General features: G+C 39.7%; 1 protein-coding gene across 5 annotated transcripts in view; it reads right to left on the bottom strand.

Moving 5' to 3' along the window:
* Positions 1–3,256: 3,256 nt before the first annotated feature.
* Positions 3,257–26,631, bottom strand: part of clcn5b (chloride channel, voltage-sensitive 5b) — a 158,148-nt gene continuing 134,773 nt past the window's right edge. For all 5 annotated transcript variants that reach the window (XM_043704689.1, XM_043704687.1, XM_043704688.1 and 2 more), the window contains 4 exons: positions 24,313–24,499; positions 16,217–16,615; positions 9,557–9,773; positions 3,257–7,468 (listed from right to left, as the gene is read on the bottom strand). In XM_043704689.1, the coding sequence (XP_043560624.1) occupies positions 7,378–7,468; positions 9,557–9,773; positions 16,217–16,615; positions 24,313–24,499 (894 nt within the window). In that variant the 3' untranslated portion in view covers positions 3,257–7,377. The remainder of the gene's footprint in view (positions 7,469–9,556; positions 9,774–16,216; positions 16,616–24,312; positions 24,500–26,631) is intronic.

Here is a 26,631-nt window from a genome sequence, read left to right on the forward strand (position 1 = left end):
AATCGAAAAGGAGGGATCATTCCTCTGTTCAAAAATAACCCTTTTTGTTGATTAGTTTCAGAGGACCTAATTTCTCATGTCCATTAACTAATGTAAAATGTCTAAAGCTTTATGAGATGACTTGAGGGTGCTAACCAAATAAATTCCAGCCCTTTCTTCCTAGCAAGGGGATAGTCATAACTTTATATCTCATTGTCACTTTGAGGGTTTGGAGTTAGCTTTCTGAAGGTTCCTGAGTCGGTGTTAAAAAAATTGTGTTACACCCAGATTACCTATATTTTCCTGGTAAATATTAGGCATAACATTGAACTTGACCTGACTGGATCTTCATCATCAGCCCATTTTGAGGAAAGGACTAGTTTAACTCTTTTCAGCACTAGTTGTTTACGAGGAGATTGCCTCTGGGAACTGAATGGCTATATCCATAACAGTAAGGAAATACTCATTTCCTGCTTTTTTATTATTGATCAAGGTCCCACACAGTATACCAGCACTCAATGAAATAGTTCCTCGAAAAAAAGGGCATGGGAATTAAAGGTGCCAGTTTGACAACAGGTTCCCCTTCTTCCACAATCTGGCATATATTCATGGGATGTGAGCATTATTGCCCTCCCTAATTGCCTTTGAGAAGCTGTTGGTGAGCTACTTTCTTGAACTTCTGAAGTCTGTGTGTTGTAGGTAGACCCACAATGCCGTAAGAGAGAGAATTCCAGGATTTTGCCCAGTGGTACTTTAGGAACGGTGAAGTCTGGATAGTGAATGACCTAGAGGAGAACTTACAGATGGTGGTGGCCCATGTATCTGCTACTCTTGACCTTCCAGATGGAAGTGTTTAGGAGTTTGGAAGGTGCTGTCTTGGACAATTTCTGCAGTGCATCTTGTAGATTGTACGCGCTGCTGGTCCTGAGCATTGCTGGTGGAGGGAGTGAATACTTGTGGAGATGTCAACTTATGTGAGGTAGGATCTCCCAGTTTCCTACATATCCTGTTGTAGAGATTTCCACAGACTATTTTTAAATATTTTTAACACATTTGGGCAGCAAAACTGTCTGGTGAACTACAATCATCTTCTCAGCTGCAGGTCTATGAGGAGATCTCACTTTCTCATTGGAATCCTATACTTAATATAGTCCCATTCAAACTTTTATTTGCTTCAGCTTCAAGTTAAGCCAAACAGCTTATTTAATTCTGGATTGACGTGCTGAACTTCAATGAGAGATGGATTGGTAAATGTTTCCTTTGGATTATACAAATCCAAGGTTTGGATTATACAAAGTTTTCAGACAACCAAATATCTGTGGTACCTAATTGAATTCCAATGATATACTTTATTTAGTCATTGCTCAGATAACTACAACTGAAGGAAAAAGTTCCTGGAGCCTCGTCTTATAAATGCTCCATCTCTTTGACTTCTCTTGGCCTTTCTGTGAACGCTGGAAAAACTACTTCCTTCACTCTGCAGTACGTCAATTCCATCTGTAAACAAACCACAGGAAATCCCTGTGAAAGACATTAGGTTACGCTCCAGGTATATTTAATAGAAAATTGCGGGTATTCTCCGTCAATACCATTTACTAAAACCTTGTCATTTAACCTGCTCTCTGGTAGTTACGTTATGCCTTTCCTCAGCAAAATAATTTGTGTGGTTCCTTTATCTCTTACTAGAACTATAGGTTTATTGGCCTCATTAAAGGCATAAGGAGTTATGTATCATTTTGATAAGAACTCACTGTAACTTAGTATCTTGCTTGCACTCCATGCCCACTGTACAGCTGCAGTTAGAGGTATAACTTGGTCTGTTGTACTCTCAGTCAAGACTCCTTTCTTTACGTTGACCTTGTGTACAATAACTCCAATGATTTACCCTGCAACATCTAGCAATCTGTGCAAAGATATCCATCTTGTGACAATTGAAACATGATCTGCAGACATCAGTTCCACTCTCAGCACTGGCCTTTCTTGGCTGAAGAGATCCGGGGCATTCCCAATGGTTTCCTCTTATCTTGGGCTACCTGCCTTCTTGTCACCTTCCTAACTTCTATCCTTCTTCAGTTTGCAAGTGTAATTGAAAGAAAGTTTGGATTCATGGACCATTTTCATATTCATCAGGCAGATATCTTAGATGCCTGTCTTGCTATTGCAATCCTCCCATTATCTGCACAGATTCATTTTCATGGAGGAAGTAATTTTTAAAATTCTTCCAGAATTATTTCCTCGAAGGTCTCAAAGTAATGCACGTCTCATTTAACACATACAACCAACAGTCAAAATTGTTTTGCTTTATCCTCAAATATTCTTGGTGTACACAGGATGCAACTGGATATTCTTGTAAGTCTCAGGGACTAACTGATGTGCATTGAGAATAGTCTCTTTTGCCATCTCATTATTTGTTTTTCTTAAAAGAAAAATCTCCTCAGAAAGCATAATATAATCTCACGAGTTCTTATCAGCCCACTGTGCACAAACAATATCCAATTTTTTTTCTGGCCTCTTCATCAGATTTAGTTATCTTTTTGAAGGAGGTGTCAATTGCTTCTATGTCCCTTTCACAACACATTGGAACAGGTTACACAATTTTAATCATCTTCTCCAGGGGGCTTGGTTGAACACAGACCCTTCCCCACCAGAAGGTTCCTCAGAATCTGAGTCAATCTTTTTCTATTCCAGCTTTCTATCTTCCATTGATTTCCATTATCCTCTTTTTAAAGTTCATTTTATTCTCATTTTATTTCTTTGGTCAAGCTGATTAATCTGCAACTGAATTCCAGCTAATTCAATTGAACCATCAACCAGATTGGCTTGCCTCTATTCCAACTTCAAATACAATGCATTACCCCAATTATGACGATTTTCCTAGCTCTTCTTTCAATTTCAACTTGCCCACCAATTCCAATGGCTGAACTGTGATTTTTTTGTACATCAATCAAGGATAAATCTTACACCTCCAGAGGTCTTAGTAACTGTCAAAGCCACAATGGTTTGACAATGAAAAAGAAAACTGATGTGTCATCTTTTTCAATCATTATTTCACTTTTAAATTATTATTATCTCAGTTCGAATTACAGGTTGGCAGTACCTATATTGGGTATCCTGTTGTGAGTCCCTAATTTTACATTACAGCTGAGATGGAAGGAGTGCACCATCTTTCTCTCATCCCATTACTTGACAGTTCACAACATAAATTTAATTGTTCTCAATATGGCCTATTGTATGTCTTCCCTATATTAGAATAAAAAAGATCCAGTGACCAATTTTCTTTAATAATCACAAAGCTATTGATTTATTATAAAACAAAACTTATTGTACAAAAATGCAGAACTGGTCAGTACACAATGTGTAATTTATAAAACAAACATTCCCCTTGTAAATAACACAAAGCACATAAACAGACACACAAGGTAAAGGGAGAAAGAAAATAGATTTTGCTTTGTAGCCATTCATTATGGGGGGGAAACGTTTGGCTAATAATGGTTAATTCTTAGTGAAACAAAAGAATAAGACATTAGGAGGTCATTGGTCAAACATTGTGGTACATACAGACAAGTAGTGAGACATTGCAGTTGTCTCTAGGGTCTTGGCAGATGCAGGCTGTTCAGAAAACATTACCAAGAAATCTTTCAGCTCCTTTCAACAAGATAATTAGGTTTCACAACAAGGATGTTTCAGAACCAGGAGAGATGAGCTAGACTGCTTATTCTTCATCAGGCTTCTCATAGAAGCAAAATACTGTGATGCTGGAAATCTGAAATAAACACATAAATTGCGGGAGAAACTCAGCAGGTTTAGCAGCATCTGTGGTGAGAGAAACAAGTTAAAGGTGAGTCTGAGAAGAATCATCAGGTTCAAAACATTAACCCTGTTTCTCTCTCCATCAATGCTGCAGACCCCTGCTGAGTTTCTCCAGTATTTTACGTTTGCTTCAAAACAACTCCAATTGCCTATAGGACACTTTAAACAAGACAATTATAAAACCCAGTCAGGTGACCTCCAGCAAACAAGTTCGACAAATAGTATAAACTAGTGGTTCCAGGAAATACCTTGTTTTAAATAGGATTCCAATATATTGTTTCATTAATTACTTTAAAAAAAACCCAGAGATCTCCATAAAACTTGAATTAAATCCTCTCAATCCACAATCAATCAAAACTCAAATGCTTAAAAAAATTCAAAATATGAAGCCTTCATAACAGATTATTTTAAAAATTCTGTGCAGATCAACAAAACAATGCTTGCTAGATATAACAATGTGCAACAGCGACTTGCATTCTGCGCTCAGGGACAAAACTATATTACGAAAGAATAACAGTAAAATCATTTTTGTTGAATGATATAACTTGTACAGATGACTACGTTTAATTTCAAAAGCACTTGCCAAAAAGGCATGTGTAATAATCTACTCCAGAAAATACATATATTGGCATTTTGCCAGTATTCAAATCATTCATGTGCCTCAGCAATGTATTGGCTGCTATTTCTCTCCCCCATGTTATCTCTCTTCCCAGTATTGCCTTTGTGTGTGTGTGTGTGTGTGTGTGTCTCTCACTTCCAGGACAGTCCTACACTGAAGAGTCAGACAAGTAGGGTTCAAGTAGGTGGGATTTACATACACAACTATTTCACTCAGAGATGTGATGAGTTACCATTGTACCAAACCTGATTTGTGTGTGACTGGACAGATTTTGATTAACATCAGTGTATGCATTTACAAGTAAATAGAATTCACAATTCCAGCCAGTCTCCAATGCATCAAAAATAGAACCTGAGGATTACGTTTAAGATTTCTATTTGACTATAACTTAGGTCACTGTTTAAGTTTATAAACTAATTTTTTAAATTTAGCTTTTCCTTCACATTTTGCAATTCAGAAGCTCCGCTCCCCCCACCACCAACACACTAACAATGGATTCCAACCTAAAATGTTAAAAGGCCCACTCTACAAGAGTAATATTTCCATTTCTCCCATCATTAACTGTGACAGTTTCTTTGACGAGTAGGAATTGTCAAATTATGGGTAATGCAAATTGCAACTGATGATTCAAGTATAGTTTTCTTATGATTTACCTTAACATTTAACTCGTTTCCTTCCTCAGAATCATTCTCATTGATCATGCATGTGGGTTTCTCTCTTCAATTTGCAATCTGCACAAAAATTGCTGCCAGGATTTCCCTGATGCAAAGCATTTTGACAGGATGAACAATTATATCTAAATAAGTGTTGAGAAGAAAATATGTAGTTAGAGTCCAGTAGCTGAAGCATTTCAATGGTGGACTCTTAACAAGAAGATTGTGAAGTGAATTTTCTTCACTGAGTAGTGGAGGTGGAAAGGTCATCCTGCAGGAGATGTATAAAAGACATGATATTTGTGATTGCTTTCAACTGGAAACCTGTTAACTCAGCATCATATACCAGTCTGCCCTCAGTGCTGAAGGAAGCACTATAACAATGAGTACCTGGTGTGCTTTTTATTTCAATCTTCCAGATTTAGCATGCACTACTGAGTTATAAATAAACAGAAAAAGGAAAAAAAGTTCCAAACCTAGATAGCTGAAATAAATCTCAAAAGATAGTCTTGAAACTCTTTGTAAACACAATTTAAGATTTAAGCAACCATTCTGAATAATGGTTTCTTTCCACCTGATTCACAAAAATATTAGTGGAACATACATTCTGACAAGATGTGAAAATAAATGACACTATTTGGATTCATACAAATTCTGCACGACATCATAATAATGATAGACTGCACACAAGTCCCTTAAATTCACTGAGAGCCACCTCCTGTTGTGGAAGGGAAAAGCTGGCATCAGAGCCACGTTTAGAGCTGAACATGCTCAGTCATGAAAAGTATAATAAGAACCATGAACCACGGGAATGTGCTTTCTTAACCCCTTAATTGCTGGTGGTATGTGCTGGTGAAATGAAAGGTTTGATGTCAGCATAGATTTCCAAAAACCCTCCTGTCAAGCTAGATTGCATCTCATGTCTTAGCTATAGGGGAAAATGGAACGTTTAACATTTAAGCTTATTGAGATTGCTTTAGGTTGTTTTTAAAATCTACGACAGATGAGGTTGTCATATTAAAATCACTTCGTAGTGTCATAGAAAGTAAAAAGATAAAGTGCTTACAAATGAATGCCCCAGAACAACAGGACAAAAAGCAAATAAATCTCAAGCTATTAGCATCAAAACTGCACCAGGAAGTAGTTATGAGATACCTTCTGTATCTTTACCTGAAGTCACAAAACTTTTTGAATGATGTTTGTGTCATAGATGCCCACATCCTTATTGTGGAAAAACAGAAAAAAGAAATAGTGAAAGTTATCATTGACTAGCAGCAAGCTACCCAATAATGTCTAGCTTGCATATGGGCAACAATCAAGTATTTCAGTGAAATTATCCAAAACCAACACACAATTAGTATATAATAGTTGGGACTTTCAGATGTGATCATTCCATTCCATTTAACAGAGCTTCTTTGGATATAGAAGTGATGTCTTCCAATACCGCAACAAAAGCTTGATCCTCTGTAATTTCCAAAGGTGGCATGTGAAAGGAGCAATGAGTAACTAGAATTATTGCAAAACAAAAAAAAAGTCCCTTCGAACAACTGTATTTATTTACTGAACTGTTTATTTGATGGAAAAGTAGCTGATTTCTCTCATATTTACACCAAGCCCTGCGTATTATATTTAACTAAACTAAGTTGCGCAGAATGTGATTATTTTTATTTGGTAGTCCTGTAAACATCAAGTTAAAACAGAGTTTTCTGACAAGAGACCTCATATAACTGCTGGTGTGTTAACCTTCTTAAATTGGGAGGATTAAATGTATCAAGTATAATTGCAATTTTAAAAGTACTTACACAATTGTTTTTCTTCAGACAAAACACTGATAAATCTTAGCTCAATAACATTGCTTATATTAATCATTCAATCACAGGAGAATGTGCCAAAATAACTGAATTCATACTTGACTGCATTATCAGATAATGTTGGAAAATCTAATCTCAAACAAATCCAAAGACAAAACAACTTATCGAGGTTATCTGTTTATAAATCTGAAACAATTAATGCACCCAGTACTCAATGACACCCCTATTGCAATGAATTTAATACATATTGTGGATGGAAGTACACACTTAGATCAGTTCTTCATTCAGTCAACTTACAGTTCCACAGTGCTTATCCAAGAACCGAAGGAAAAGATCTTGTTGATTGTGTAGTGCAATTGGAAGTCAGACACTCGTTGAACATGAGGTACACCATTCTCGATCCTCGGAAGGAACTTATGGTACAATGCTGACATTAGTCAGAGCACATTACCAGCAATAAAACTTTCCTCTCTGCAATCTCTACTGAGATGAACAACATTTTATTTTAGTTAAACATAATGGAGTCAGGATCTTGGTTAGCCATCTGAGCAATATGTTTCAATATATCCTTTTTTGTGATAATACCAAGGAGCCGCCTGCAATAGAGAAGAAACAGTTAGTACTGTACTATGAAAAATAATTTATAAGTTGTTATTTTAAAACTGCTGCTGCAATCAGAAAAAGCAAAGGGACGTAAACTGCTATGGTTGTATAAAAATGTATTGTTTTAGACTGTGCAAAAAACTCAATACATTAGATGCTTGATTTCACTGGCACAGTTTATTCAACAACTGGGCCAAATGACGTTCTTTAGTTAGGGCTCTGAAAATAATGTGCATTTTTGCAATCATTTCAGCTTGTAAGTGCACAGATTTGTGCCTGAGTTGCCAGTTTTCAAATACAAGTTATCAGCAGTTATCCAATTACTTATCAGCCTATCCATATCTCTGCTCTGCTAATTCCCACGGTGAAATTCTTTGATCAGGGAGTGTCATTCCTATAGAGTGCTATTGCTGTGCCAACTGTTGTTGCTGATCCATTTCTACTGTTGGGCAACAATGGATCCCTGGGAGGTGGAGATATCCTTCCTGATATGCTGTCCGCAATGAAGATACAGCTCATCTAGTTGTACACAAATATCTACAATTGCAATTATATATCTGGTCATTCATTTTCACTGTGTGATTGAGGGACCAACTGCTTTACACAGGTCTCAAATTGCCATGTGGGATGACATTTCAGGAGATAATTGAATGTTTGCAGTCTAATTAGCTCTTCCATGCTCAGCAATGGCAATGATGCGGCTGTTTTATCAAAGTGAAAATTGGTTTTAAGTCATTTCACCTTGATTTTATCATTCATTTCTGGTGCCAGTTTTTTTTCTAATGGAAGAGTAGTTTGGGTGCAATGTGGTATTAGATTAGATTAGATTAGATTAGATTACTTACAGTGTGGAAACAGGCCCTCCGGCCCAACAAGTCCACACCGCCCCGCCGAAGCGCAACCCACCCATACCCCTACATTTACCCCTTACCTAACACTACGGGCAATTTAGCATGGCCAATTCACCTCACCTGCACATCTTTGGACTGTGGGAGGAAACCGGAGCACCCGGAGGAAACCCACGCAGACACGGGGAGAACGTGCAAACTCCACACAGTCAGTCACCTGAGGCGGGAATTGAACCCGGGTCTCTGGCGCTGTGAGGCAGCAGTGCTAACCACTGGGCCTTTAGCCTTTAGTTGGCCATTTGCCCAGCTTAGCCTTTAGTTGGCCATTTGCACAGCTTCAGTAGATGCATTTCTCCATCCAGGGATTGTCTTGTACATGTCTGTGCTGAATTTGCCACTGAATGATCCACTTTGGTGGGTCTCCTCAACCTTTCCATTTTAATAGGTCTCACAGACTACATTGCAGCCAGTACTTTAAGATTACAATTGCATTTTGCCAAATGCCCATCTCAAAACAGAACATCTAATTCAGTAATTCAACTCATGATTGGACCCAAGAATTTTTCTTCTTTTGGTTTTACTCATGTCCCTCCCTAGTCAACAGGTTAAGAGTTAAAGTGTAATGTTATCAGTAACTGGTTTCTTCACAGTCTGTAAGTTACAAATGCCTGCTTTGTGATTAAATTTGTGTATTTTGTAATGCAATCAAATTTTCTCTGAACATAAAATCTTTCTAAAAAAACTAGTCATGTGAATAGTATGGCAAACTATCCATAACGATACTGTCAAACCTATAGCTGGTGCCCTCTTCAGAAGAGTTATGTGCAGAAATTCAACAATTGGAAGCAGTCGTGGAGATTATTAGCGACCCAAATTCAAGACAATTCTTCAGGAAAAGAATAATTACTTGAGTAGATAGAAAATATATGAAATGAAGGACAAAATGCTCTGTTCATGAATGCAAGTTTCCATCTGCACTGCTATATATTTCACAGTTACTTACACCACAGCCAAACTATAGTTATAGAATTTTATAGCAGTGGATGTCATTCACCTGAGCACAAGATAATAGGGATGCAAATAAATTAACATTTAATTTTGAGTGGTTAATTTAATCTTGGCAGCTCTGTACAAATTATATATTTAATTTCAGGTTAGATGGAATTTCCAGACCTTGAAAGCATGAATGTTTGGATGCTTTGCCCCTTAAGACAACAGAATTGTAACACTCACCCATTATGAGTAACAAGACACTGTCTTAAGCCTAGTTTTCGGAATATGTCTACCACTATTTCCATGGGAGTGTGATCGGTCACTGTGAAGGGACTCAAATCTAGGACGGAGCGCAGTTTGAGTGCAGCTGGGCTGTTTGGAGGCTGCACAGGAGCATGCTCAGTAAAATAAATAGTCGAAGTACTGACAATCCCATCTTGCCGTTTCCTTCCGTTTTCTGTAAACAGATGCAGGACAAAGAACACATATTAGATATCACTTCCCTTGTTTTTCTCCACTGACTCATTAACTGCAATTATTAATATGTGGAAAGGCAATGATCAAGCTATCTACAAGTTATAGCTATATAATATCTTGATTATAAGAATGCTTTTAGTAATGGAATAAATAAAAGGCAAAGGCACAACAAACTTACAATAATATTAGCAGAGTATTTCAAAATTAAAATGTGTACAATATTCAATTTATAAGCTTTGCATCTGCTTATGTATTTTGACTACTGCTATTTCTAAAACAAAGAAGCATACTCTCATCATTGTAATATTATAGATTGCAGACAATGTGATTGATCAATGGGAGAGTCATCACCTCATTAATACATTATATTGCAGTCAATAGGAAGTCATTACCTCAGCAATACATTATACTTTGCTAAAAACAACACAGGGCTGAATCTTACAAGTGCCAATTTTGTCAGGTTTCAGGGAAGGTTTCTCTTTGCAAGGGCTAACAAGATCACCCACTCCACCTTATCTCATTAAATATCTACCCTGCCCCTATGGCACAGCTCTTGACCAATTCTAGCCCTATACCACTAATTGCTGTTCCTAAAGAATTTGCCACTCACTGGATATCCACTGAATGATAATCTTTAAAAGGTTTCTGTGCACTTGGAAGTGCACAGCATTCCATACCTACCCTACTTATCATTTGTCTGGGGAAACAGCCAGCATTGCTGCAAGAAGAAGGGCTTATGCCCGAAACGTCGATTCTTCTGTTCCTTGGATGCTGCCTGACCTGCTGCGCTTTTCCAGCAACACATTTTCAGATCTTCTCACTGGGCAAGGATAAGTGGTACTCTTCCCTCTGCTACCTCACACTCAATCTATCTGTGCTTTTGCACTCACAGCCCAGTGAAGTTCATGCTGTGCCATTCTCATTACTGCATGCAACATCTTCCCGTCATTCCCCTTCAAACCCACACCTCTAACCTCCCTTGGTTTCTGCACTGCCTACTTACTCACCCAGGATAGATCACCACCTTTTGATCATTTGCACTGGTCAGAGCTGTGCCAATCACTTTTACCCCAATCTCTCCCATTACAGCAGAAACAGCCCACCTACTATTTAAGGAAGCAAGAGAGAGAAAGGAAATTACAGACCTGTTAATCTCACATTAGGAGGAAGGAAATGCTGGAATCAACTATAATGGATAGGATAATTGGACTCATGGTTGGTAATTATCTGTGTGGACATAGCATGGATTCACATGTGGGAAATTAGATTTGAAGAACTTAAGAGTTCTTTGAAGATGTTATTAACAAGATTGATAAAAGAGAGCTAATGGATGCAGGATAGAGAAAATAAATCACATGGGAAAGGAGATAGTGGCAAGAATTAATGATTGGCTATTAGCCAGAGTACAGTTTGGCAGACCAAGTATCAGTACTTGGTCATCAGATGTTCATAATACAATGATTTGGATATGGAGACCAAATGTAATATTTCCAAATTTATGGAAGATACAAAGCTAAATGAGAAAGTGTGTTATGAGGAAGATAAAAAGCAGCTTCAGGAAGATTTGGACAGGCTTAATGATTGGGCAAATACATGGCAGATGGAATTTAATGTGGAAAATTGTCAGGTTATCCAATTTAGTAGGAGAAAGTGGTGTGCGGAGTATTTCTTAAATGGCAAGAGGTTCGAAAGTATAGATGTATAAAGGGACCTAGATGTCCTTGTTGAGAAGATGTGTAGGTGGAGCAAGCTAATAGGAAGGCTGATGGAATGGAAGAATGAATTGCAAGAAAATTTGATCACAACAGTAGTGAAGCCTTGTTTCAATTATTGTTAGTTTGACAACACTTGGACTAATGTACAGTTTCGGTTTCCTTATCTCTGGAGGGTATAGATGGAGTGCAATGATGGTTCAACAGATTTGTTCCTGTAACGGCAGGAGTACAGACAGGGCAAACTGAGTCTGTACTCTTTAGAATTTTAAAGAATGAATGGTGATATCATTTGAAACTTACAAGTACTTAAAGGGTAGGGTAGGTGCGGATAAAATATTTTTCCTGTAAAAAGAGACTAGAATCAGAAGGCACAATTTAAAAATAAGAGGGTATCACTCATTTCTGAGATGATTGATTTTTTTTCATAGAATTACAGAATCCCTTAGTGTGGAAGCAGACCATTCAGCTCATCGAATCCACACCAATCCTCTGAACAGCATTCCACCCAGAACCCCCTCCCCTGCCACCTTATCCATGAAACCCTGCATTGCTCATGGTCAATTCACCTAACTTGCACACCTTTTGAATTTGGGAGGAAATCCACACAGACACGGGGAGTATGTGCAAACTCCACACAGTTCCAGAGGCTGGAATAGAATCTGGGACCCTGGTGTTATGAGGCGGCAGTGCTGACCACTGAGCCATCGTACCATGCTTTCTTCTCAGAGTGTTATGAGCCTTTGAAATTCTCTACCAGAAGGGCTTTGACCATGCATAAGTAGAGATTTACAGATTTTTAATTACCATTTATGTACAGGATTATGGGGATAGGGTGGGTAAAAGGCATTGAAGTGCTCAAACAGCCAGCATTGTATTGAATGGCAGCGCAGACTTGATGGGATGAATCACTACAGTTCTTGCATTTTGATAAAAGGATGCAAAGAGACAGGCCTGGTGGAGGGGCACCTGACAATATGTGAGGAGAACTCTGTCCTTTGCAGGAGACTGGGACTAGTCCTGCAGGATGCCAGGATATACATGCCCCCTCGACTTGGTCAGTACCTTTCTTTATTCCACTGTAATTCTCAAATTTACTCCCCTGTCATTGCCATTCATTGCACACCCCTCCCTTGTGTCTTGTAGGAGCCAGCATCATGGCCACAGAATGTCATTGTAACATACTTCATGTCCATATAGGATCTACCACAGATTAAAGTTTGTGCTGAGAGCCTGCTGCAGCATGTTGAAACAATATGAACAAGGAGTGTTTACAGAAATAGGTTCTGTTGGCAGCGTTGCCCCTTTTGGTCAAATATTCTTATTCTTTAATAAAAGCAACTTACCACAATGCTGGAAATCGGAAACAAACACAGAAAATGCTGAGAAACTCAGAGATTTGGTAGCATCTGTGAAAGGGGAAAGAGAGCTGATGCTTCTCATCTGATTTGATTTTTCTTCACAGACTTCCTGACTGGGAATATCCTCACCATGGCTAATCCCCTAAACTGGTATGAGAGGGTGCTCTTGAGGATTACCTGAGTAATTGGAGTACCTTCATGGACTTCACTGAGGATTATTCCCTTCAGACTTCTTGCTTTCTGCATATGCAGTGTGTTTGTCACTTAAGGTACAAGTACATGGTGTACCTGTGAAACTTATGGAGCATGATGCCTTGCAGGAAGATCAATGCTTCCTTGACTGAGGATTGCTGACCTCGTTGTGTGTCTGTGCTAGCAGAAAAGGTAAGGCAGGAATGCTGTGAGCATATAGGAATGCATAAATGGGCAAGCAAGCAACCCTGAGATGCAGTCTGGTCTAATCTCTCAGCTGGGTGCCTGCTCCTGTCTGCAAAATGTCCTTGAAATAGCCTTTCAATGTTACTTGTTGGGGCACCCTGCAAAGCAGGCCTATGATTTCTAAGAAGTCGACAAATGGATTGGAAAAGTGCCATGAGGATCCTCAGAGGTTGGCAATTGTTGGACGCCAATGTGTGTGGCCAAGGGATGTGTGTAGTTGGTGCTTATGACTAATGCATTGTGTGGAACATGGAGGCATTTTGCAGCCAGCGGTGAGCTGAAGTTGCCAGGTACCCACTCTAACTTCCACGTCAAGATTTCTTAGCATCTAGTTTGCTTGTGGTGAGAAGTAGGATAGGAGTCCACATATTAATGAGGTGAGATGCACAGTTCACAGATCATTAACAAGCAATAATCCCATTTAATAGATAACTCTCTGCTGCCTAGCAACCTCGAGCTTAGTTAGAAGATGGAGTAAGTTGCTTCCAATGTCAAGATAAGCCTCGCTGGACTTCTTGCATGATTCTACCATATTTCTCTCCAAAGCCCAATTGTTCAGGTCCTGTACGATGTTATTCGTAAACGTATTAATATTTGATCATTCAAGAAAGACAGTGGTTGTGGAATATAAGACCGTAGGACACAGAATTTACAACAAAAGTTTATAGTGTGGTGCAACTGAAATCATATATTGAAAAAGATCTTTATTGTTTGTTAAGTCTCTCATCTTTTAGAATGATCATGTTGGATTCAGTTCTTTTAAAAAAAAGTCCTGGGATTTATATATGAACATTACATTCTCAAGTGAACTTTAACAATACGTGCAATGTCAGCTCAGATAATGCATTGAAAGTGTGAGGTGCCCTGTGTGAGGCTGTCTGTACCCCAATGTTCGGGTGATTCTATTTCCAAAAAAAGGGGTTTACAGAATCTTACATGGATTCATGCAGTTTTTGAGCAAAATAAAATGTAATTCTGCATGTACAAATTCACCCCACAAACTTACATGTGGGTGTTTGTTTGTGGGGGCGGGGGAGGTGGTGGTGGTATGAATGTCTGTGACAGTGTGTGTGTATGCGGGTAAAGGGGTATAAAGTCTGTGAGAATGTGTGTGTGTCTGTTAGTGCAGTCACCTGCAGTGTGACATGAATCAAGGTCCCGGTTGAGGCAATCCCCATTGGTACCAAACTTGGCTTTCAGGCTCTACCCTGCCACTTTGTATTGTTGCCTATCGCGATGTCCGCCTTGGAGGATAGTCACCCAGAGGTCTGAGGTCGAATGTCCCGGACCGCTGAAGTGTTCTCCGACTGGGAGGGAACACTCCTGGCTGTTGATTGTTGTGCAGTGTCCATTCATCCATTGCTGTAGCCTCTGCTCAGTCTTGGCAACGTACCATGCATCCTTGCCTGCAGCATATGAGAGTTGGCCAAGTCACATTAGTATCTGCTGCACACATGGTGGGTGGTGTCCCCATTTGTAATAGTGGTAGCCATGTTGACACTCTGGCATATCTTGCAGTGTCTGCCATGACAAGGCTGTATGGTGTTGTCTCAAAAGTGGGGCAGTTTGCTGCGAACAAGGATCTGTTTTGAAGTTTGGTGGTTGTTTAAAGGCAAGAAGTGCCTTTCTCAGCAAACTACCCCGCTTTCAGGATAACACTACACAACCCTGTCACAGCAGATGCTGAATGACATGTCAGAGTGTCGACATGGATACCACCTTTACATGTGGGGACACCACTCACCATGTGTGGGGCAGGTACTCATGTGACTCGGCCAACATTGTCTCTCATCCACTGCAGGCAAGAATGCCCTGAGGCATGGTACATTTGCGAGACCGAGCAGAGGCCACGGCAACGGATGAATGGATGTTGCATAACAATCACCAGCCAGGAGTGTTTCCTCCCAGTCGGAGGACACTTCAGCGGTCAGGGACATTCGACCTCGGACCTCCGGATGACTATCCTCCAAGGTGGACTTTGGTACAGGCAGCAGCGAAAAGTGGCCGAGCAGAGGTTGATAGCCAAGTTCGGTACCCATGGGGATAACCTCAACCGGGACCTTGGGTTCAACACACACACACACACACACTCATACTCCCCCCACCAAACACACACCCACATACAAGTTAGTGGGATGAATTACATTTTAATTTGCTCAAAACCTGCATGAATCCATGTAAGGTTCTGTGAAACCCTTTTTTAGAAATAGAATCAGCCCGAATTCTGGGGCACAGACAGCCTCACACAGGCCACCTCACACCTTCAATGCATTATCTGAGTTGACATGACACCTATTGTTATAACTCACTTGAGAATGTATCTTTAAAAAAAAGTTCTGTGATTTATAGATGAAAAAACTAAAACCAACAAGACTTAACAAACAATCCAGGTCTTTTTAAATATATAATTTCAGTTGCATCACACTGTAAACTTTTGCTATAAATTCTGTGTCCTACGATCTTATACTCCACAACCACCTGAAGGAGCAGCACTCCAAAAGCTAGTGCTTCCAAATAAACTTATTGGACTATAATCTGGTGTTGTGTGATTTTAACATTGTATACCCAGTCCAACACCAGCACCTCCAAATCAAAATATTGTGATGGTGGTTACTACCTCACAAATACCTCATTAATACTTGATATTAATTAGACTTTAATGCAAACATTCAAATGAATGCTGTATATGTTGCACAAATAAATATAGAAAATGTGAATGTAACTGCTGTAGAAGATCATTCCCAATTCTTTACCAATTTATAACATTATTTTCTCTCGCTCTCTAAATACACAGACAATATCTCACGTCAGAGTGACAGGCAAGTTAACACAAAATCAGCAGCTTAACTTTAAATATTACACACTATTTTAGTAAGAATGTTCTATTATTTGATACAACTCAAAGCTCTCACCAATTGAAATTATTAGGTCTCTTCGGAGGACAAAACCTACAAGTCGCTGGGATTCTTTTGACACTATCACAGGGAATCCACTGTATGTTGTTTCATTAATGATTGTCTCCACATCTTCCACCTTCATCCCTTCCTGAGTGAGGCTGGTCAGAGGAGGGTCATTGCGTCGAGGTCTCATTACATCCATTGCTAATGTTCTGTGTGTAAATTCTTCCTTTGCTTCCAAGAATGGGTAGCCATTCAGTCGAATGTGTGCCTCATAAATGCCCTCACGTCCAATTGCATCAGATACCCATTTGCTAGTCATTACAGCAGCCATTAATGGTACAATATACTCCAATCCACCAGTTAGTTCAAACATTATAACCACTAATGACACAGTCATCCTGGTCACACCACCTGCAGGAACAGAATATTACAGATTTGACAGGATAATCAGCAGACCCTTTCTTCCACAGAGTAATCCTTTACAATCAATAGTACCAATTCTAAAAGGATTTAAAAGCTACAGAATAACGATGGATCAACTTGAAATACAGTTGTATGCAATCTGCTCACTGTTCAAATACAGAAACATAGACATTTGAAAAGAAATGTACTCACTGCCTTCAGCCATGTCATTATCTTTCAACACAAACCATCCAGCATAATTTTAAAAGAAGCCAAAATTTTGTTTGTAATGGAAACATTACCCATTACATAACATTCAGTGTCCAGTGTCTGTGAACATGAATAAGTTGATGGCTCATCTGATTTCATCTAGGTTTAAATGATACTCTCTCCAAGTCATTCTCACTTATAATCCTTGAGGTAAGAGGTTGGATTAGGCAAATTAGTGTAAGTAAAATTTAGGCACTATTGTCCAGTAAAAATAAATACTTCCAGTTTATCAAAGTATCTTGAAGCACTTCACAGATTGAATTACATTCCAGTTTTTAAAATTATTACGTGGGTAAATGTGAAGACATCCTCGTACATGAGATCTTCACAAACTGGTTCAGTTGACAGTGCTCTTCAGCTCAGAGTTAAAAAGTTATAAATTTAAAGTCCCACATGACAACTTAAGTGATTTAATAGATGGGAGTTCCAAAGTAGACTTAAGTTGTGAAAAATAGGATTCCTAAGAGCTGCCAGTTGAGTTGGATATTAACAAATCAAGGAACTTTTAAAGAAAGTGTTATTTTAGTTTCATCAAATATAAAATATACTGCAGCATTTTTACTTGAGGTCTCCTCTTAAAGGTACATAGAGGTAGAAGTAGCTTTGTTTATAGCAATAAGTTAGTATGCACACTGTATAGATGTAAGACTGTGGTTGGGGTGGCATAAATCGGACATGCAGTTTCAAGAAAATGATGAAAAGTCAGATACCAGAAAGATGGATGAATAGTCAAATGTAACATTTCCAAGTTTGCTGATGACACAAAATGAGGGAATGAGATTGGTGAGGAGGATACAAAGAGACTTCAGGGTGAGTTAGACAAGTTAAGTGACAGCAGGCAAATGCGTGGCATATACAGAAGAATAATATTGATAAATGAGAAGTTTTCCTACTTCGGGAGGAAGACCAGAATGGCCGAGTATTATTTAAATGGTTGGGAAATGTTGATGTACAACAGGAATTTGGTGTCCTTGTACATTAGTCTCTGAAACAAAACATACAGGTGAAGTAAGCAATTATGAAGGTAAATATATGTTGGCATTATTTGGAAAATGGCTTGAGTGTAGAAACACGGAAGTTTTATTTCCTTGGTGAGTCCACACCTAGATATCATGAGTTTTCATCTCCTTACCAAAGAAAATATATATTTTGTTGACAGAGGGACTGCAGTGAATGCTCACAAGACTGATTTCTGGGATGACAAGCTTGTCTTCTGAGGAGAGATTAGGTCAACTGGGACTGAACTCACTGGAGTTTAGAGGTGATCTCATTGAAATGTATGAAATACTGACAGGGCTGGACAGATTGAATGATGTTTCCCCTGGCAGGGGGCTCCAGAACAAGTAGTTACAGTCCCACTTTACACGGCAGGCCATTTTGGACTGAGTTGAGGAGAAATTTCTCCACTCAGAATGGTGAACCTATGGAATTCTTTATAACAGAAAGCTGTGGAAGCAAAGTCACTGAACATGTATATGAAAGAACCGGATTTTGAGAGGCTAAAAGTCAGAAATGGTTTTTGATACAGTATGTGGATAGGCAAACGAGGGAGGGGGTCACACTGGACCTGATACTGGGAAATTAACCTGGCCAGGCGATCAAAGTTTCAGTGGGGGAGCATTTTGGGAACAGTGATCATAATTCTGTAATTTTTCAGATACTTATGGATAGGCCAAGAGTGGACTTTGAATGAAGGTGTTAATTGGGGGAAGAATAAGGTAAGAATTGGAGAATGTGGATTGGGAGCAGCTGTTTGAAGGTAAATCATAACTGACATGCAAGTCTTTTAAAAACTAGTTGATTAGACTGTAGAACAGGCATGTTCCTGCAAACACAAAGGAAGGGAATGGCAGATTCGGGAACCTTGGATAACTGTGGGAATTATTAGCTTAGTCAAAAAAAGGAAACATACCTAAGGTCTAGGCAACTGAAAAACAGACAAAGTCCTTGAAGAATATAAAGTAGCAAGAAGCTCAAACTAGGAGTTGGGAGGGCTATGAAAAGTCCTTGGTCAGCAGGGTTAAGGAGAATCCGGAGACATTTTATACATATTTTGGGAGCAGGAGGGTAGCTAGGGAAAGAGTAAGCCCACTCAAGGATAAAGGAGGGAAATTACGTAATATATCTAAATGATCTGAAGGAAAATGTAAGTGGTCTGATCGGTAAGTTTGCAGTTGACACCAAGATTGGGCGAGTTGCAGATCGTGAGGAAGATTGCCAAAGGATACAGTGGGACATAGGTAGACTGCAGATATGGGCAGAGAAATGGCAGATGAAATTTAATCAACACAAATGCGAGGTGATGAATTTTGGAAAATCAAATTCAGGTGCAAATTATACAATAAAATAGCAGAACCCTTAAGAGCACTGACATCCAGAGGAATTCTGGGTGTACAGGTTCTCAGGTCCCTGAAAGTGGCAACACAGGTGAATATGGTGATCAAGAAGGCATACAGCATGCTTGCCTTCATCAGCTGAGGTACCAAGTATAAAAGTTGGCAAATTATTTTATAACTTTATAACACTTTAGATAGGCCACATTTGGAATATTGCGTCCACTACCAGATGGATATGGATGCTTTGGACAGAGTGCAAAACGGTTTGCCAGGAGGTTGTCTGGTCTGGAGGGTTTTAGTTATGAGAAGAGGTTGGATAAACTCAGACTGTCTTCACTGGTAAGAGAGAGGCTGAGGGACAACCTGATGGAGGTTAAAAAATTATGAGAGACAAAGATAGAGTGGATTGTCAGAGGCTTTTTCCCCCCCAGAATGGAAAGGTCAACTACAAGAGGGCACAGGTTCAAAGTGAGAGGGGGAAAGTTTAGGGAAGAAATGAAGGAAAATGTTTCATACAGAGGGTAGTGGATGCCTGGAATGCACTGCCAGTCGAGATGATGGAAGCAGGCATGTCAGCAACATTTGGGAGAAAGTGAGAACTGCAGATGCTGGAGATCAGAGTCGAAGAGTGTGGTGCTGGAAAAGCACAGCTGGTCAGGCAGCATCCGAGGAGCAGGAGAATTAGCAACATTTAAGGCTTATCTTGACAGACACAGTCTAAATAAGAACTAGGAATCAGTGCAGGCTTGGTAACTGAATAGCCTGTTACTGCGCTGTACTGTATTGCGTAAGTATGGCATTGAAATAGAAAATCAACCATGATCACACTGAATGAGAGTGGGATCGATGGGCTTAATAGCCCCATTCAGATTTTCTGTTACAATGTTGCTGTATCTGAGATTTTCACCGAGTTGGGATCACTAATGCTTCTCTCTTTCATGGTTCATACAATGCTTTCAAAATTGTTTCTTAAAGCAACAGGTTTTGAAACTGATTAGACAATATTATACTGGATTTGGTGTGGTATGAAATGACTCCACAGAGGCCAGTATCCCATCACCAAGTCACCCTGTATTTACAGATGATATGTCCAGCTCCCTCAGAGCATCAGGATGTCTTACTCTACTGTTTATATCTGTCAGCCAGGGCCCCCTGATATGACCAGACTGACAGTGAAAATCAGGGCATTCATATTCTATGAGGACCACCTGGTTGATCTTGTTACAATTACTATCTCCCTCCCCATTTGAATCTGAGGATGTAGACTGGTCCTTCTCCTGGGGCATTTTAGCACTGGGTCAGATTCCTCTGTCTCAGACATAGGCAGCATTTAATACACAGTAGTTTGCCTCTTGCGAGCATCTCTGAAGAAATTCACTCTCTTTTACAGTCAAAACAGCCACATCCACTGTGACTATCTCAGATTCCAAGATCTTTTCCATGCTCGACGGAGAACCCACAGGTTTCCCCAATCTTTCTGACTTTTCCAAGGAACTGCATTCATTTTGCTCTCACCCCACTTGCAAGTTCAGGACCTTCACACCTACCTGAATTTTATATGTCACTGAACCTGACCTGACTTCAACCATACCAATTACACAAATAGGTTCATTCCTGTGGTTCCTACACCAAACTTTATCCCCTGAAGTAACCTGTTTCTCTTCCTTGGCAGAGTCTTGTGTCTGGCATATCCCTGATGCCATTTCGCCCTCCCCTAAGGTCTGGGAAGATCAAATTTAAACTGGTGCAGAATCCTGCCACCCCTTAGCAACTCTGCTGGAGCTATCCCTATAGCTGGTCCTATAATCAAATAGGAACTGGGACAGTTTGGTATCTAGTGAAAGATCTGTTTCTTTAAGCCTGCCTTCAAAGTTTGGAATGCTGTTTCAGCCAGATGTTGGACGGATGGATAGTATGGAGCTGTCCTTGAACATCAAATACTATTCGACGTTAGGAAATACTCAAATTTCCTGTTGATAAATGATGGCCCGTGACCCATGACCAACACTTCCGGAAGACTGTTTACTGCAGAAGATGTGTGCAGTGTTTGACGAATGAATTCCATGCATGTCTAGCCATTTGAGTGGGCCTCCACAATGACTAAGTACATTGAGCCCATGAAAGGACCGGCATAGTTGACATGTCTTGGGCTTAACCAGCCATTCCCATGAATTGGCGGAGTGGGAGCTGCTGGCAGTAAACTTTGTCCCAGTTGGCACTCTGGCACTGCCCCAAAGCGTGGCTATATCTGGATCCAAGCCTGGTCAGCAGATATAACTTCTTGTCAATATCTTTATTATGGACACCTCTGGTTAACCTTGGTGTTCAGCCAGTATCTGGCAGCGACTTTTGCTGAGGATAATTACACTTGCTCCCCATAATAATGTGCCATTCTCTCTGGTGATCTGGTCTCTGAGTCAAAAAAGATTTTGATTCTGGTTGTGAAGGCCCTTTGATTTTTTTACCATCCCTACCAGCTGTTTCATTTTGCCAGCATCGGATCTTTCAGTGTTCAAAATCTGATATTGTCAGCTGTAACTGGAAGTTTTCCAGAAAATTAAAAACCTTTACGGGTTCTTCTTGTGGCAGTACCACCCAGTGGTGCATGTAGCCACATTTGCTACTTGGCTTCCCAGATAGTGTTCCAACTTGTAATTACACGCACGTAGTAATAGTCACGGGCAGCACTGCCATGTCCTCCCTAAGTAGACCTGACAGTGATTTGTGATCATTATTATTATAAATTTACACCCATAAAGGAGTTGGCGGAACTTCCTGACTCCCAATATGATTGTGAAACCCTCCTCCTCTATCTGGGCGTACTTCAACTTTGCATGAGCCAAAGTCCTGGATGCCAATGCCATACAGGGAGGCATCACAAGTTAATACCAGATCTCACTTGGGATCATAGTGTGTGCCAACACCTGAGAGGATTATAGCTGTTTATTCACTTTCCTGAAAGCAATGACTTGGCTATACGACCATTTCCAAGGCTCAGCCAGGATGGAGGCCAGCCTATTTAATAACTTCCTGTATTAATTCACCAGCCCAAGGAAAGACCCATGCTCCTGAGCAGACATGGGAGCTGGGGCACTTTTGATCAGCCTCACTTTATCTTCCAATGATGTAACCTGGTCTCGGTGACAACCCTGGTAATTATAGACCAGTGAGCCTTACTTCAGTTGTTGGTAAAGTGTTGGAAAAGGTTATAAGAGATAGGATTTATAATCACCTAGAAAAGAATAATTTGATTAGGGACAGTCAGCACGGTTTTGTGAAGGGTAGGTTGTACCTCACAAACCTTATTGAGCTCTTTGAGAAGGTGACCAAACAGGTAGTTGAGAGTAAACCGGTTGATGTGGTGTATATGGATTTCAGCCAGGCGTTCAATAAGGTTCCCCTCAGTAGGCTATTGTACAAAATGCGGAAGAATGGGATTGTGGGAAATATAGCAGTTTGGATCAGTAATTGGCTTGCTGAAAGAAGACAGAGGGTGGTGGTTGATGGGAAATATTCATCCTCGAGTCCAGTTACTAGTGGTGTACCGCAAGGGTCGGTGTTGGGTCCACTGCTGTTCGTCATTTTTATAAATGACCTGGATGAGGGCGTAGAAGGGTGGGTTAGTAAATGTGCAGATGACACGAAGTTTGGTGGAGTTGTGGATAGTGATGTAGGATGTTGTAGATTACAGAGAGACATAGATAAGCTGCAGAGCTGGACTGAGAGGTGGCAAATGGAGTTTAATGTGGACAAGTGTGAGGTGATTCATTTTGGTCGGAGTAACCGGAATGCAAAGTACTGGGCTAATGTAAGATTCTTGGTAGTGTAGATGAGCAGAGAGATCTCAGTGTCCAAGTACACAGATCCTTGAAAGTTGCCACCCAGGTTGACAGCATTGTTAAGAAGGCACACAGTGTTTTAGCTTTTATTAATAGAGGAATCGAGTTCCGGAACCATGAGGTTATGCTACAGCTGTACAAAACTCTGGTGCGGCCGCACTTGGAGTATTGTGTACAGTTCTGGTCACCGCATTATAAGGAGGATGTGGAAGCTTTGGAAAGGGTGCAGAGGAGATTTACTAGGATGTTGCCTGGTATGGAGGGAAGGTCTTAGGAGGAAAGGCTGAGGCTATTTTCGCTGGAGAGAAGAAGGTTGAGAGGTGACTTAATAGAGACATATAAGATAATCAGAGGGTTAGATAGGGTGGACAGGGAGAGTCTTTATCCAAGTATGGTGACGGCGAGCACGAGGGGGCATAGCTTTAAATTGAGGGGGAATAGATATAGGACAGATGTCAGGGGTAGTTTCTTTACTCAGAGAGTAGTAAGGGTACAGAATGCTTTGCCCGCAACGGTAGTAGATTTGCCAATTTTAAGTCATCATTGGACAAGCAAATGGACGTACATGGAATCGTTAGATGGGCTTCAGATTGGTATGACAGGACGGCGCACCATCGAGGGCCGAAGGGCCTGTACTGTGCTGTAATGTTCTATGCTCTAAGGTCATCAGTAATCTAGGATTGAGTGTGTCCACGAGGGTATGCACCTATCACAGCAGCAGAAAACTGCCTGACTGTGGTATTTAGTTTATAGGGGATGCAAAGCCAAATAGATGCATTTTAATAGCAACACTGAAAAAAGAAAAATAGGAATGGTTTATTGAAATTATTTCAGATTGTGAACATGGCACTCTCTCAGTGTTCTCAACAACATTGTTGAAGTAGAATACAATTTTGAGTTTTGTCATAACCACCTGATGAAGGAGCAGCGCTCCGAAAGCTAATGCTTCCAGATAAACCTGTTGGACTATAACCTGGTTGTGTGAGATTTTTGAGATAGATTATTTCATAATTAATTTGATGGCTTTCATGACTGTACACAATTACCAAACCAAATTGTTGAAAATATAGCATAGTAATATTTAGACAATATGATAAGGCACAAAAACTTATTTTGACTTCCCTCCAGGTAAAGCAAAATAAAGTTTTTACCCAGAATGTGCGACATATTATTCGACACAAAACTAATTGGGCAGTGGCAGACCAAGTATTAATTTTTAATGATTTAAAAAAACATTAATATTTGAAATTAATTTTCTTACCTAGGCATGCAGCAGCACCGACCATGGCATATAACCCTGGAGTGATGCAGTCAGCTCCAGGGCTACACCATCCTTTAAAGATGATCCAGTCATGGTGATAGTAAGCTAGCTGTTCCATTCCTATTCCTAGAAGTCTTCCAGCTATTGCACCCACAGCCATGCTTGGTATGAAGAGTCCCGAGGGAACCTACATAAATATTCAAGAACAATAGTCATATCATAGAGGTTCAACATAACTATAATAGCTTTGAACCTTATTAAATATATTCACTTTCATTACAATCTTACAGCACATGTTTAATTGGAGCCAGCAAATCCTCAAACAACACTTCGACAAAAATGAAGCACCAAAAGTACCAATCAATCCTATAATGGTAGTCACAGCCGTTTTGCGAACTAAGCTCATTACACTGATCACACCATATTATGCTGATCTTTTGTAACACATCGTACAGTCCTGTTCCAGCATTTATTATCGTTTCAGCAGTATATATTTGCTTTAAAAACCCTGAAAGGAACAATTGCAATGTTATATATTTTTTATTTTATATTAAACCACTTGGTTTTTCTGTTCAGTCAGAAATTTACCCTCTTATTTTGTTACATGTTCCAGTTGGATCCATAATTATGATGCTTTACAGCAATTTTTTATTTACTCATGTTTTAACTTAAGATTTCCATTACGTTATTCCAATTTCCATTTGAAGGTTCAATAAAATAAATATCTGAACCTACCTCTATTTGTTTGCTTCATCCATTTCAAAGTTTTCTATCTCCAAAAGAACAAACGTAATTTCTATGATTATTAGCATTTAAGTTTTGTTCATTTGAATTATTTCTGTTGCACCTAACTACTTCTAAGTACTATAATGGGGAAGCAGTGGTAACATCATTGGACGAGTGATCCAGCATCCCAGGCTAATGTTCTTGGGACATTAGCCTGAAGCCCACCATGACTGATGGTGAAATTTGAACTCAATAATATCTGAATTAAAATCTAATCTAACGGTGACCATATTAACCACTGCTGGTTGTTGTAAACACGTCTGGTTTACTAGAGACATTTTCGGACATAAAATCTGTCATCTTATATGTGGATCCAAATTCACAACAATGTGGTTGACTCCTATTGCGTTTTGAAATAGTCTAGCAAGCTACTCAGTTGAATGGCATTTAGGGATGGTAAATAATGCTGGTCCAGCCAGTGACACTCACATTTGATAAACGAATAAGGACATACCTAAATGTGATTGGAACAAGATCCTGAAACTCTGGAACAAACAGAATTCCTCTTTGATAATATGAGACTTAAACTTCAAACAAAATTAACCACATCCATCCTGGGCTTCTGGTGATCTATGGGGAAGATCTGAAGGCTGGACAGAAGAGCACTGACGTGACCAGAAATTCTGAAGAAAAAGAGGTGGGTGTTGAATACCAACCTAACAATTGACCAGACAAGAGGGTCCATAAACTTGGTTAGAATATTCCAAACTTCCCTGGTTGTAGGAAAGGAAATGCTTATATAATGTCCTCATTCAAAAAGAGAGAGATGCAGTAAGTCAGGAACTGTAGATTACTTAGTTTGACATTTGTTATTGGTAAATTGTTCGAATCAATTATTAAAAATATTTGGAAAATTTGGAAAGGAAAAATGCAATCCATAAGAAGAGTAAATTGTGTTTGACTAGAGCTCTTCAAAGATGCAGCAAGCAAGGTAGATAATTGGTATCCTGTAGATATGATTTACCTGGGCTTCTCGAAAAAAATGGGAAAGGTGCTGTACAAAGGTAATACATAAGGTAAGACCACAAGGTGTTAGGGGTAATTTATTAGCTTTGACAAAGGGTTTTCTGCTTGGCAAGATGTAACTAGTAGGGTGCAAAAGGATTGGGTCCTTGGGTATCACTATTTACTACCTATTTTAATAACTTGAATGGGACAGAAATTATGATCAACTAAATAGAGTGAACTCCAGAGTGCTTCAATGCAGAGGCATCTGGGTGTCCTCATGCACTAATCGCAAAAACTATGATGGAGGTGCTGGTGTTGGACTGGAATGGACAAAGTTAAAAATCACGTAACACCAAGCTATAATCCAACAGGCTTATTTGGACAAGCTTTCAGAGCACTACTCCTTAATCAGGCAGCGAGAGGGTCAGGATCATAGGACACAGAATTTATAGGGAAAGATCAAAGTGCCATACAACTCAGTCAGAGATGTACAGCATGTAAACAGACCTTTTGGTCCAACTCATCCATGCGGACCAGATATCTTAACCTAAACTAGCCCTATTTGGCCCATATCCCTTTAAACCC

This window comes from Chiloscyllium plagiosum, chromosome 15 (assembly GCF_004010195.1).
Source record: "Chiloscyllium plagiosum isolate BGI_BamShark_2017 chromosome 15, ASM401019v2, whole genome shotgun sequence".
In the NCBI taxonomy this organism is placed as follows: domain Eukaryota; kingdom Metazoa; phylum Chordata; class Chondrichthyes; order Orectolobiformes; family Hemiscylliidae; genus Chiloscyllium; species Chiloscyllium plagiosum.